The sequence below is a fragment of the Oncorhynchus kisutch genome, unplaced genomic scaffold, assembly GCF_002021735.2.
Source record: "Oncorhynchus kisutch isolate 150728-3 unplaced genomic scaffold, Okis_V2 scaffold3856, whole genome shotgun sequence".
Taxonomy (NCBI): domain Eukaryota; kingdom Metazoa; phylum Chordata; class Actinopteri; order Salmoniformes; family Salmonidae; genus Oncorhynchus; species Oncorhynchus kisutch.
Window position 1 is genome coordinate 101,915 of NW_022265801.1, and position 15,328 is coordinate 117,242.

The window sequence follows — 15,328 nt, forward strand, 5'->3', positions numbered from 1 at the left end:
ATCAGACGTTAGGAATACACTGTTATAATGTGACTTCCAGAGGCCTGTACTGGGATCAGACGTTAGGAATACACTGTTATAATGTGACTTCCAGAGGCCTGTACTGGGATCAGACGTTAGGAATACACTGTTATAATGTGACTTCCAGAGGCCTGTTATAATGTGACTTCCTGAGGCCTGTACTGGGATCAGACGTTAGGAATACACTGTTATAATGTGACTTCCTGAGGCCTGTACTGGGATCAGACATTAGGAATACACTGTTATAATGTGACTTCCAGAGGCCTGTACTGGGATCAGACGTTAGGAATACACTGTTATAATGTGACTTCCAGAGGCCTGTACTGGGATCAGACGTTAGGAATACACTGTTATAATGTGACTTCCAGAGGCCTGTACTGGGATCAGATGTTAGGTGTTTACGGTTATAATGTGACTACCAGAGGCCTGTACTGGGATCAGATGTTAGGAATACACTGTTATAATGTGACTTCCAGAGGCCTGTACTGGGATCAGATGTTAGGAATACACTGTTATAATGTGACTTCCAGAGGCCTGTACTGGGATCAGACATTAGGAATACACTGTTATAATGTGACTTCCAGAGGCCTGTACTGGGATCAGACGTTAGGAATACACTGTTATAATGTGACTTCCAGAGGCCTGTACTGGGATCAGACGTTAGGAATACACTGTTATAATGTGACTTCCAGAGGCCTGTACTGGGATCAGACGTTAGGAATACACTGTTATAATGTGACTTCCAGAGGCCTGTTATAATGTGACTTCCTGAGGCCTGTACTGGGATCAGACGTTAGGAATACACTGTTATAATGTGACTTCCTGAGGCCTGTACTGGGATCAGACATTAGGAATACACTGTTATAATGTGACTTCCAGAGGCCTGTACTGGGATCAGACGTTAGGAATACACTGTTATAATGTGACTTCCAGAGGCCTGTACTGGGATCAGACATTAGGAATACACTGTTATAATGTGACTTCCAGAGGCCTGTACTGGGATCAGACGTTAGGAATACACTGTTATAATGTGACTTCCTGAGGCCTGTACTGGGATCAGACGTTAGGAATACACTGTTATAATGTGACTTCCAGAGGCCTGTACTGGGATCAGACGTTAGGAATACACTGTTATAATGTGACTTCCAGAGGCCTGTACTGGGATCAGATGTTAGGTGTTTACGGTTATAATGTGACTACCAGAGGCCTGTACTGGGATCAGATGTTAGGAATACACTGTTATAATGTGACTTCCAGAGGCCTGTACTGGGATCAGATGTTAGGAATACACTGTTATAATGTGACTTCCAGAGGCCTGTTATAATGTGACTTCCTGAGGCCTGTACTGGGATCAGACGTTAGGAATACACTGTTATAATGTGACTTCCAGAGGCCTGTACTGGGATCAGACGTTAGGAATACACTGTTATAATGTGACTTCCAGAGGCCTGTTATAATGTGACTTCCTGAGGCCTGTACTGGGATCAGACGTTAGGAATACACTGTTATAATGTGACTTCCTGAGGCCTGTACTGGGATCAGACATTAGGAATACACTGTTATAATGTGACTTCCAGAGGCCTGTACTGGGATCAGACGTTAGGAATACACTGTTATAATGTGACTTCCAGAGGCCTGTACTGGGATCAGACGTTAGGAATACACTGTTATAATGTGACTTCCAGAGGCCTGTACTGGGATCAGACGTTAGGAATACACTGTTATAATGTGACTTCCAGAGGCCTGTACTGGGATCAGACGTTAGGAATACACTGTTATAATGTGACTTCCAGAGGCCTGTTATAATGTGACTTCCTGAGGCCTGTACTGGGATCAGACGTTAGGAATACACTGTTATAATGTGACTTCCTGAGGCCTGTACTGGGATCAGACGTTAGGAATACACTGTTATAATGTGACTTCCTGAGGCCTGTACTGGGATCAGACATTAGGAATACACTGTTATAATGTGACTTCCAGAGGCCTGTACTGGGATCAGACGTTAGGAATACACTGTTATAATGTGACTTCCAGAGGCCTGTACTGGGATCAGACGTTAGGAATACACTGTTATAATGTGACTTCCAGAGGCCTGTACTGGGATCAGATGTTAGGTGTTTACGGTTATAATGTGACTACCAGAGGCCTGTACTGGGATCAGATGTTAGGAATACACTGTTATAATGTGACTTCCAGAGGCCTGTACTGGGATCAGATGTTAGGAATACACTGTTATAATGTGACTTCCAGAGGCCTGTACTGGGATCAGATGTTAGGAATACACTGTTATAATGTGACTTCCAGAGGCCTGTTATAATGTGACTTCCAGAGGCCTGTACTGGGATCAGATGTTAGGAATACACTGTTATAATGTAAAATCCAGAGGCCTGTTATAATGTGACTTCCAGAGGCCTGTACTGGGATCAGACGTTAGGTGTTTACGGTTATAATGTCACAATGACATTATGTTGACTATGTTTAAACACTGTCTGTGGTCTCACCAGATCTGACTCATTCCCCGCTGACTTCCTACTACAGTACATTCCTAACCTGGTTGGACCAAATGCTTTACAGGAAGTGGAATGTGGTATCTGTTCAACTATCTTAATAACTATGGCAGGTCTCTAGTCTCTGGCCTGCTGCTACTACGGCTGGTGGAAAAGCCAGTCTGGACACATCGGGAGACGCTTCAGTTCCACTGCCTGGGAGACATTTCTCAACGACGACAGAGCGTCTCACTGAGACACATTTCTCCCTACAGAGCGTCTCACTGTGACATTTCTCCCTACAGAGTGTCTCACTGTGACATGTCTCCCTACAGAGTGTCTCACTGTGACATGTCTCCCTACAGAGTGTCTCACTGTGACATGTCTCCCTACAGAGTGTCTCACTGTGACATGTCTCCCTACAGAGTGTCTCACTGTGACATTTCTCCCTACAGAGCGTCTCACTGTGACATTTCTCCCTACAGAGTGTCTCACTGTGACATTTCTCCCTACAGAGTGTCTCACTGTGACATGTCTCCCTACAGAGCGTCTCACTGTGACATTTCTCCCTACAGAGTGTCTCACTGTGACATTTCTCCCTACAGAGTGTCTCACTGTGACATGTCTCCCTACAGAGTGTCTCACTGTGACATGTCTCCCTACAGAGTGTCTCACTGTGACATGTCTCCCTACAGAGCGTCTCACTGTGACACGTCTCCCTACAGAGCGTCTCACTGTGACATTTCTCCCTACAGTGTCTCACTGTGACATGTCTCCCTACAGAGCGTCTCACTGTGACATGTCTCCCTACAGAGCGTCTCACTGTGACATGTCTCCCCACAGAGCGTTATCCAGGGCTGCCCTTCTCCTAGAAGGAACTTCCTGTGTGTGGTAGGAGGTAAAAGCATGTGACTCCAAGTGACATCATCACTCTTTCATTTAGTCAGCATCACTGGCAGACAGACACAGACGGACAGACAGGTAGATATCACATAGGAGGGGCTTGGTAGACAGACAGACAGATAGACATCACATAGGAGGGGCTTGGTAGACAGACAGACAGACAGACATCACATAGGAGGGGCTTGGTAGAGAGACAGACCGATAGACATCACACAGGAGGGGCTTGGTAGAGAGACAGACCGATAGACATCACACAGGAGGGGCTTGGTAGACAGACAGACAGACAGACGTCACATAGGAGGGGCTTGGTAGACAGACAGGTCACATCATGACACCAAACAGCATTAATAACCCTGCATTATACTGTGTATGACAGCAGTAACTATACATTATACTGTGTATGACAGCAGTAATAACCCTGCATTATACTGTGTATGACAGCAGTAATAACCCTGCATTATACTGTGTATGACAGCAGTAACTATACATTATACTGTGTGTGACAGCATTAATAACCCTGCATTATACTGTGTATGACAGCAGTAATAACCCTGCATTATACTGTGTATGACAGCAGTAACTATACATTATACTGTGTGTGACAGCATTAATAACCCTGCATTATACTGTGTATGACAGCAGTAATAACCCTGCATTATACTGTGTATGACAGCAGTAACTATACATTATACTGTGTATGACAGCAGTAACTATACATTATACTGTGTGTGACAGCAGTAACTATACATTATACTGTGTATGACAGCATTAATAACCCTGCATTATACTGTGTATGACAGCAGTAACTATACATTATACTGTGTATGACAGCAGTAATAACCCTGCATTATACTGTGTATGACAGCAGTAACTATACATTATACTGTGTATGACAGCAGTAACTATACATTATACTGTGTATGACAGCAGTAATAACCCTGCATTATACTGTGTATGACAGCAGTAACTATACATTATACTGTGTATGACAGCAGTAATAACCCTGCATTATACTGTGTATGACAGCAGTAACTATACATTATACTGTGTATGACAGCAGTAACTATACATTATACTGTGTATGACAGCATTAATAACCCTGCATTATACTGTGTATGACAGCAGTAACTATACATTATACTGTGTATGACAGCATTAATAACCCTGCATTATACTGTGTATGACAGCAGTAACTATACATTATACTGTGTGTGACAGCAGTAACTATACATTATACTGTGTATGACAGCATTAATAACCCTGCATTATACTGTGTATGACAGCAGTAACTATACATTATACTGTGTATGACAGCATTAATAACCCTGCATTATACTGTGTATGACAGCAGTAATAACCCTGCATTATACTGTGTATGACAGCAGTAACTATACATTATACTGTGTATGACAGCAGTAACTATACATTATACTGTGTATGACAGCAGTAACTATATATTATACTGTGTATGACAGCAGTAACTATACATTATACTGTGTGTGACAGCAGTAATAACCCTGCATTATACTGTGTATGACAGCAGTAACTATACATTATACTGTGTATGACAGCATTAATAACCCTGCATTATACTGTGTATGACAGCAGTAACTATACATTATACTGTGTATGACAGCAGTAACTATACATTATACTGTGTATGACAGCAGTAACTATACATTATACTGTGTATGACAGCAGTAATTATACATTATACTGTGTATGACAGCAGTAACTGTGAAAGGCCTCAGTGTATCACATGATGTTCAGTCACTTTCACAGACTAGTGGTGATAGTGGTGGAGAGGAACGAGGAGAGAACAGATTGATGGAGAGGAGAGATTTATTTATAAAGCCCTTCTTACATCAGCCCATGTCACAAAGTGCTGTACAGAAACCCAGCCTAAAACCCCAAACAGCAAGCAATGCAGGTGTAGAAGCACGGTGGCTTGGAAAAACTCACTAGAAAGGCCAAAACCTAGGAAGAAACCTAAACAGATGAGGAGAGATTGATGGGAAGGAGAGGAGAGAGAAGAGGAGAGAGTGATGAGAAGAGGAGAGAGTGATGGAGAGAGGAGAGAGCGATGAGGAGAGAGTGATGGAGAGAGCGATGAGGAGAGGAGAGAGTGATGAGGAGAGAGGAGAGAGCGATGAGGAGAGGAGAGAGTGATGAGGAGAGAATGATGACGAGAGAGTGATGAGGAGAGAGGAGAGAGCGATGAGGAGAGGAGAGAGTGATGAGGAGAGGAGAGAATGATGAAGAGAGAGTGATGAGGAGAGAGGAGAATGTGATGAGAGAGTGGTGAGGAGAGGAGAATGTGATGAGGAGAGGAGAGAATGATGAGGAGAGAGGAGAATGTGATGAGGAGAGAGGGATGAGGAGAGGAGAGAGTGATGAGGAGAGGATAGAATGATGAAGAGAGAGTGATGAGGAGAATGTGATGAGGAGAGAGTGATGAGGAGAGAATGATGAAGAGAGAGTGATGAGGAGAGAGGAGAATGTGATGAGGAGAGGAGAGAGTGGTGAGAAGAGGAGATTGTGATGAGGAGAGTGGCGAGGAGAGGAGAATGTGATGAGGAGAGAGTGATGAGAGAGTAGAATGTGATGAGGAGAGGAGAATGTGATGAGGAGAGAGGAGAATGTGATGAGGAGAGTGATGAGGAGAGAGTGATGAAGAGAGTGATGAGGAGAGGAGTGTAATGAGGAGAGGAGAGAGTGATGAAGAGAGAGTGATGAGGAGAGGAGAGAGTGATGAGGAGAGGAAAGAGTGATGAGGAGAGAGTGATGAAGAGAGAGTGATGAGGAGAGAGTGATGAAGAGAGAGTGATGAAGAGAGAGTGATGAGGAGAGAGGAGAATGTGATGAGGAGAGGAGAGAGTGATGAAGAGAGAGTGATGAGGAGAGGAGAGAGTGATGAAGAGAGAGTGATGAAGAGAGAGTGATGAGGAGAGGAGAGAGTGATGAGGAGAGAGAAGAGGAGAGATTGATGGGAAGGAGAGGAGAGAGTAAATAATGTGATCATATTACTCCAGTGCTAGCCTCTCTACACTGGCTTCCTGTTAAGGCAAGGGCTGATTTCAAGGTTTTACTGCTCCTACCTATCTCTCTGATTTGGTCCTGCCGTACATACCTACATGTACGCTACGGTCACAAGACGCAAGCCTCCTAATTGTCCCTAGAATTTCTAAGCTCCTATAGAGCTCAATTTTTATGGAATGGTCTGCCTACCCATGTGAGAGACGCAGACTCGGTCTCAACCTTTAAGTCTTTACTGAAGACTCATCTTTTCAGTGGGTCATATGATTGAGTGTAGTCTGGCCCAGGAGTGTGAAGGTGAACGGAAAGGCTCTGGAGCAACGAACCGCCCTTGCTGTCTCTGCCTGGCCGGTTCCCCTCTTTCCACTGGGATTCTCTGCCTCTAACCCTATTACAGGGGCTGAGTCACTGGCTTACTGGTGCTCTTCCATGCCGTCCCTGGAGGGGGTGCGTCACCTGAGTGGGTTGAGTCAGTGACGTGATCTTCCTGTCTGGGTTGGCACCCCCCCCCCCCCCTTAGGTTGTGCCATGGCGGAGATCTTCGTGGGCTATACTCGGCCTTGTCTCAGGATGGTAAGTTGGTGGTTGAAGATATCCCTCTAGTGGTGTGGGGGCTGTGCTTTGGCAAAGTGGGTGGGGTTATATCCTGCCTGTTTCATCGGATCGGGCCACAGTGTCTCCTGACCCCTCCTGCCTCAGCCTCCAGTATTTATGCTGCAGTAGTTTATGTGTCGGGGGGCTAGGGTCAGTCTGTTATATCTGGAGTAATTCTCCTGTCTTATCCAGTGTCCTGTGTGAATTTAAGTGTGCTCTCTCTAATTCTCTCTTTCTCTCTCTCTCTCGGAGGACCTGAGCCCTGGGACCATGCCTCAGGACTACCTGGCCTGATGACTCCTTGCTGTCCCCAGTCCACCTGGCCGTGCTGCTGCTCCAGTTTCAACTGTTCTGCCTGCGGCTATGGAACCCTGACCTGTTCACCGGACGTGCTACCTGTCCCAGACCTGCTGTTTTCAACTCTCTCTCTCTCTACCGTACCTGCTGTCTCTAACTCTGAATGATCGGCTATGAAAAGCCAACTGACATTTACTCCTGAGGTGTCAAAGCCTGGTTCCTCTCTAGGTTTCTTCCTAGGTTTTGGCCTTTCTAGGGAGTTTTTCCTAGCCACCGTGCTTCTACACCTGCATTGCTTGCTGTTTGGGGTTTTAGGCTGGGTTTCTGTACAGCACTTTGTGACATCGGCTGATGTAAGAAGGGCTTTATAAATACATGTGATTGAGTGATGGGAAGGAGAGACTGATGGAGAGGAGAGAGTACTGGGAAGGAGAAGAGAGGAGAGAGTGATGAAAAGGAGAGGAGAGAGTAATGGGAAGGAGGAGAGAGGAGAGAGTAATGGGAAGGAGGAGAGAGGAGAGACTGATGGAGAGGAGAGAGTAATGGGAAGGAGGAGAGAGGAGAGACTGATGGAGAGGAGAGGAGAGAGTAATGGGAAGGAGGAGAGAGGAGAGACTGATGGAGAGGAGAGGAGAGAGTAATGGGAAGGAGGAGAGAGGAGAGACTGATGGAGAGGAGAGAGTAATGGGAAGGAGGAGAGAGGAGAGACTGATGGAGAGGAGAGGAGAGAGTAATGGGAAGGAGGAGAGAGGAGAGATAATGGGAAGGAGGAGAGAATAATGGGAAGGAGGAGAGAGGAGAGATAATGGGAAGGAGGAGAGAGGAGAGAGGAGAGAGTACTGGGGATGAAAAGGAGAGGAGAGATAAAGTGGACGGTTCTCACAGCAGTTTCTTTAGTCAGTCAGAGGAGATTTACTACTGCAGTCAGTCAGTCAGTCAGTCAGCCAGCCAGAGGAGATTTACTACTGCAGTCAGTCAGTCAGTCAGCCAGTCAGTCAGCCAGAGGAGATTTACTACTGCAGTCAGTCAGTCAGTCAGTCAGCCAGAGGAGATTTACTACTGCAGTCAGTCAGTCAGACAGTCAGTCAGCCAGAGGAGATTTACTACTGCAGTCAGTCAGTCAGTCAGAGGAGATTTACTACTGCAGTCAGTCAGTCAGTCAGCCAGTCCATCAGTCAGTCAGTCCGTCAGTCAGCCAGTCGCCGCCACCCAGCACCTGGTTCAATTTCACAGTAAGCGGTCAGAAGTCACGTGACCTGAGAGGAACTGAGTCTGTCTGCCTCCCTGCCTGGCAAGGGTATGGCTGAACTCCAGACAGCTAAAACAGACTCACCACACTGCCAATAACCAACCAACCACTAGTGTGATGAGTCACTCTGCTACTCTACACCTGGATGTAGTGATGAATCAGGATACACTGCCAGTAACCAACCAACCACTAGTGTGATGAGTCACTCTGCTACTCTACACCTGGATGTTGTGATGAATCAGGATACACTGCCAGTAACCAACCAACCACTAGTGTGATGAGTCACTCTGCTACTCTACACCTGGATGTTGTGATGAATCAGGATACACTGCCAGTAACCAACCAACCACTAGTGTGATGAGTCACTCTGCTACTCTACACCTGGATGTTGTGATGAATCAGGATACACTGCCAGTAACCAACCAACCACTAGTGTGATGAGTCACTCTGCTACTCTACACCTGGATGTTGTGATGAATCAGGATACACTGCCAGTAACCAACCAACCACTAGTGTGATGAGTCACTCTGCTACTCTACACCTGGATGTTGTGATGAATCAGGATACACTGCCAGTAACCAACCAACCACTAGTGTGATGAGTCACTCTGCTACTCTACACCTGGATGTTGTGATGAATCAGGATACACTGCCAGTAACCAACCAACCACTAGTGTGATGAGTCACTCTGCTACTCTACACCTGGATGTTGTGATGAATCAGGATACACTGCCAGTAACCAACCAACCACTAGTGTGATGAGTCACTCTGCTACTCTACACCTGGATGTTGTGATGAATCAGGATACACTGCCAGTAACCAACCAACCACTAGTGTGATGAGTCACTCTGCTACTCTACACCTGGATGTTGTGATGAATCAGGATACACTGCCAGTAACCAACCAACCACTAGTGTGATGAGTCACTCTGCTACTCTACACCTGGATGTTGTGATGAATCAGGATACACTGCCAGTAACCAACCAACCACTAGTGTGATGAGTCACTCTGCTACTCTACACCTGGATGTTGTGATGAATCAGGATACACTGCCGTTCAAAAGTTTGGGGTCGCTTGTTTGTTTTTTAAAGAAACACTTTTTTTGTCCATTAAAATATCATCAAATTGATCAGAAATACAGTGTAGACATTGTTAATGTTGTAAATGACTATTGTAGCTGAAGGCCAGCATCTTGGAGTCGCCTCTTCGCTGTTGACATTGAGACTGGTGTTTTGCGGGTACTATTTAATGAAGCTGCCAGTTGAGGACTTGTGAGGCGTCTGTCTGGCTTTTCTTTAAAAAACAAAGACATTTCTAAGTGACCCCAAACTTTTGAACGGGAGTGTACATCTGAACTGAAATCACATCCCATCGACTGGCTAAATGCTGCTGTAATGACATCACATCCCATCGACTGGCTAAATGCTGCTGTAATGACATCACATCCCACTGACTGGCTAAATGCTGCTGTAATGACATCACATCCCACCGACTGGCTAAATGCTGCTGTAATGACATCACATCCCATCGACTGGCTAAATGCTGCTGTAATGACATCACATCCCACTGACTGGCTAAATGCTGCTGTAATGACATCACATCCCATCGACTGGCTAAATGCTGCTGTAATGACATCACATCCCACTGACTGGCTAAATGCTGCTGTAATGACATGTTATGACATCACATCCCACTGACTGGCTAAATGCTGCTGTAATGACATCACATCCCACTGACTGGCTAAATGCTGCTGTAATGACATGTTATGACATCACATCCCACTGACTGGCTAAATGCTGCTGTAATGACATCACATCCCACTGACTGGCTAAATGCTGCTGTAATGACATGTTATGGCATCATATCCCACCGACTGGCTAAATGCTGCTGTAATGAAATCACATCACACCGACTGGCTAAATGCTGCTGTAATGACATCACATCCCACCGACTGGCTAAATGCTGCTGTAATGACATCACATCCCACCGACTGGCTAAATGCTGCTGTAATGACATCACATCCCACTGACTGGCTAAATGCTGCTGTAATGACATCACATCCCACTGACTGGCTAAATGCTGCTGTAATGACATGTTATGACATCACATCCCACTGACTGGCTAAATGCTGCTGTAATGACATCACATCCCACTGACTGGCTAAATGCTGCTGTAATGACATGTTATGACATCACATCCCACTGACTGGCTAAATGCTGCTGTAATGACATGTTATGGCATCACATCCCACCGACTGGCTAAATGCTGCTGTAATGAAATCACATCACACCGACTGGCTAAATGCTGCTGTAATGACATCACATCCCACCGACTGGCTAAATGCTGCTGTAATGACATCACATCCCACCGACTGGCTAAATGCTGCTGTAATGACATCACATCCCACCGACTGGCTAAATGCTGCTGTAATGACATGTTATGAAATCACATCCCACCAACTGGCTAAATGCTGCTGTAATGACATCACATCCCATCGACTGGCTAAATGCTGCTGTAATGACATCACATCCCACTGACTGGCTAAATGCTGCTGTAATGACATCACATCACACTGACTGGCTAAATGCTGCTGTAATGACATCACATCCCACCGACTGGCTAAATGCTGCTGTAATGACATCACATCCCACCGACTGGCTAAATGCTGCTGTAATGACATCACATCCCACCGACTGGCTAAATGCTGCTGTAATGACATCACATCCCACCGACTGGCTAAATGCTGCTGTAATGACATCACATCCCACCGACTGGCTAAATGCTGCTGTAATGACATGTTATGAAATCACATCCCACCAACTGGCTAAATGCTGCTGTAATGACATCACATCCCATCGACTGGCTAAATGCTGCTGTAATGACATCACATCCCACCGACTGGCTAAATGCTGCTGTAATGACATCACATCCCACCGACTGGCTAAATGCTGCTGTAATGACATCACATCCCACCGACTGGCTAAATGCTGCTGTAATGACATCACATCCCACTGACTGGCTAAATGCTGCTGTAATGACATCACATCAGACTGACTGGCTAAATGCTGCTGTAATGACATCACATCCCACCGACTGGCTAAATGCTGCTGTAATGACATCACATCCCACCGACTGGCTAAATGCTGCTGTAATGACACGTTACACTGTCATGTGATTCAGTGAAGAGAATAACATTGCTGCTACAGAGGTTAGTTTTATTACTGCGGTATGTGCTGACCTTTGGTTTGCTGTGGCCAATCACAGAAAGCACCAGCTGTCAATAGCGGCAGAACAACACACTGATTTAACCTTATGGAAACACGAAAGCAGTGGCATTAGTTGCTAGATTACCTACACACGGTTGTTTTGGGGAGAATGTCCGTGGAAAATGCCGGAACACAAAACTAACATGTCATTTGAATAGCCTGTCACACTAAGTTATTATAAATCTCAACTCTAGATGAACGAGAGTTATGAGTAAAAGCTCTGTCACGCAAGACACAACACCACAATACTGAAAACCTACCTGAGTCTGTGAAGCCCGTGATGGCCTGTGAATATTTGTCCAGCGCATCAGCAAACTGTCCATTCTTAAAGAACAGGTTTCCCTCGTTCTTGAGCCGGGCCAGCGGCGGGGGCAGGGCCCCACACGGGGCGTCGAGGTTGCTTCCGTCTCCCCCGACCGGCCTGGCTCCCTTAGAGTCCCTCCTGCCAGAGCCCTGAGCTCCGTTCCACAGACCCTTGTCCGACGTCGAATCCTGTTGGTTCACCTTGTACTTCTCTGCAATTCCTCCCCGGTTTTTCCAGTGGCTTCCGTGTGAATTGTGGTCTGTATGAGGGCTGGGGCCCCCTTCCCCTCCTCTGCCGTGGGGCTTCTTCTGAGCATTTCCCATGTCTCCCCTCTCGGCAGGAGCAGCAGCGGCACTCTCCCCTCCCACTGCCTCGCTAGGCTCAACCGGACAAGCTGCCGAGCACAGAACACACCCACAGGAAGCAGTCAGCGGTTACATCACAGTGGGGGGAGGGGTTGATAGAGTTTCAGGAAGTCTCTCTCTCTCTCTACCAGGCAGCCCAGCAAGCCGTTGGTGATGCAGAGAGAGAGGGGGAGGGGTGGAGAACAACCACACACACACACACACACACGCTATCTGGTCTGAAGAATGTCATATTACTGAGACAGGGGCTAGGGGGGAATGGCAGATAGTCAGTAGGATGTCATATTACTGAGACAGGGGGGGGGGAATGGCAGATAGTCAGTAGGATGTCATATTACTGAGACAGGGGCTAGGGGGGAATGGCAGATAGTCAGTAGGATGTCATATTACTGAGACGGGGGGGAATGGCAGATAGTCAGTAGGATGTCATATTACTGAGACGGGCTAGGGGGAAATGGCAGATAGTCAGTAGGATGTCATATTACTGAGACAGGGGCTAGGGGGGAATGGCAGATAGTCAGTAGGATGTCATATTACTGAGACAGGGGCTAGGGGGGTAATGGCAGATAGTCAGTAGGATGTCATATTACTGAGACAGAGGGGGGGAATGGCAGATAGTCAGTAGGATGTCATATTACTGAGACAGGGGCTAGGGGGGATTGGCAGATAGTCAGTAGGATGTCATATTACTGAGACAGGGGCTAGGGGGGGAATGGCAGATAGTCAGTAGGATGTCATATTACTGAGACAGAGGGGGGGAATGGCAGATAGTCAGTAGGATGTTATATTACTGAGACAGGGGCTAGGGGGGGAATGGCAGATAGTCTGTAGGATGTCATATTACTGAGACAGGGGGGGGAATGGCAGATAGTCAGTATGATGTCATAATACTGAGACAGGGGCTAGGGGGAAATGGCAGATAGTCAGTAGGATGTTATATTACTGAGACAGAGGGGGGAATGGCAGATAGCAGCTCATTGAGGCTTTATAGCATCCTGATCAACGCAGCCATTAGCATGAGGGATTTGACTGTTGGATTAGAGAACAAATCCCCAGATTTACAGTGGGGGGTTGAGTTAGCTACCACAGCACAGACACACAGCCAGACACTGACCCACAGCACAGACACACAGCCAGACACTGACCCACAGCACAGACACACAGCACAGACACTGACCCACAGCACAGACCCACAGCACAGACACACAGCCAAACATGACCCACAGCACAGACACACAGCCAGACACTGACCCACAGCACAGACACACAGCACAGACACACAGCCAAACATGACCCACAGCACAGACACACAGCCAGACACTGACCCACAGCACAGACACACAGCCAGACACTGACCCACAGCACAGACACACAGCCAGACACTGACCCACAGCACAGACACACAGCCCAACACTGACCCACAGCACAGACACACAGCCCAACACTGACCCACAGCCCAACACTGACCCACAGCACAGACACACAGCCCAACACTGACCCACAGCACAGACACACAGCCAAACACTGACCCACAGCACAGACACACAGCCCAACACTGACCCACAGCACAGACACACAGCCCAACACTGACCCACAGCACAGACACACAGCCAAACACTGACCCACAGCACAGACACACAGACCAACACTGACCCACAGCACAGACACACAGCCCAACACTGACCCACAGCACAGCACAACCGACCAACCAACCAGCCAGCCTTAATGTAATATAATAACCTCTTTGTTTAGTAGGTCTAGGATCAGTCATCATCTGATCTGGTTAAACACTTGTTGGGTGTTTAAGGAACAACAACAATGGTAATAATATGTCTCTCTAACTCTACTCATTGGCTTAGACTTGCATTTGCATGTTTCTGTTGCTATTTTTCTCATTTGCATGTTTCTGTTGCTATTTTTCTCATTTGCATGTTTCTGTTGTTATAGAAACATGATAAAAAGGGGTTGGAGTTGTTTTTCTGACTGTTGAATTGTGAATCATCTGAATGTTGTTTTATAAAACAGTCAGTTTGATGTTGACTGACTGTTGACAGACTGTACACCACAATACAGGGCCTGTGAAGCAGGCTACTCCAGGTCAACTACCATATCATTAAAAACCAACTGGTGGTCTCCAGGACTGGGCTAGAGGTCAGTCACTTCTAACTGGTGGTCTCCAGGACTGGGCTGGAGGTCAGTCACTTCTAACTGGTGGTCTCCAGGACTGGGCTGGAGGTCAGTCACTTCCAACTGGTGGTCTCCAGGACTGGGCTGGAGGTCAGTCACTGCTAACTGGTGGTCTCCAGGACTGGGCTGGAGGTCAGTCACTTCTAACTGGTGGTCTCCAGGACTGGGCTGGAGGTCAGTCACTTCTAACTGGTGGTCTCCAGGACTGGGCTGGAGGTCAGTCACTTCTAACTGGTGGTCTCCAGGACTGGGCTGGAGGTCAAACACTTCTAACTGGTGGTCTCCAGGACTGGGCTGGAGGTCAAACACTTCTAACTGGTGGTCTCCAGGACTGGGCTGGAGGTCAGTCACTTCTAACTGGTGGTCTCCAGGACTGGGCTGGAGGTCAAACACTTCTAACTGGTGGTCTCCAGGACTGGGCTGGAGGTCAGTCACTTCTAACTGGTGGTCTCCAGGACTGGGCTGGAGGTCAGTCACTTCTAACTGGTGGTCTCCAGGACTGGGCTGGAGGTCAGTCACTGCTAACTGGTGGTCTCCAGGACTGGGCTGGAGGTCAGTCACTTCTAACTGGTGGTCTCCAGGACTGGGCTGGAGGTCAGTCACTTCTAACTGGTGGTCTCC

General features: G+C 47.0%; 1 protein-coding gene across 1 annotated transcript in view; it reads right to left on the reverse strand.

Moving 5' to 3' along the window:
- The window catches only part of LOC109887007 (sperm-associated antigen 1), an 83,488-nt gene that overhangs the window by 57,173 nt on the left and 10,987 nt on the right, over positions 1-15,328 (reverse strand). Inside the window, exon 11 of the mRNA XM_031821099.1 lies at positions 12,112-12,549. Coding sequence (XP_031676959.1) covers positions 12,112-12,549 — 438 coding nt within the window. The remainder of the gene's footprint in view (positions 1-12,111; positions 12,550-15,328) is intronic.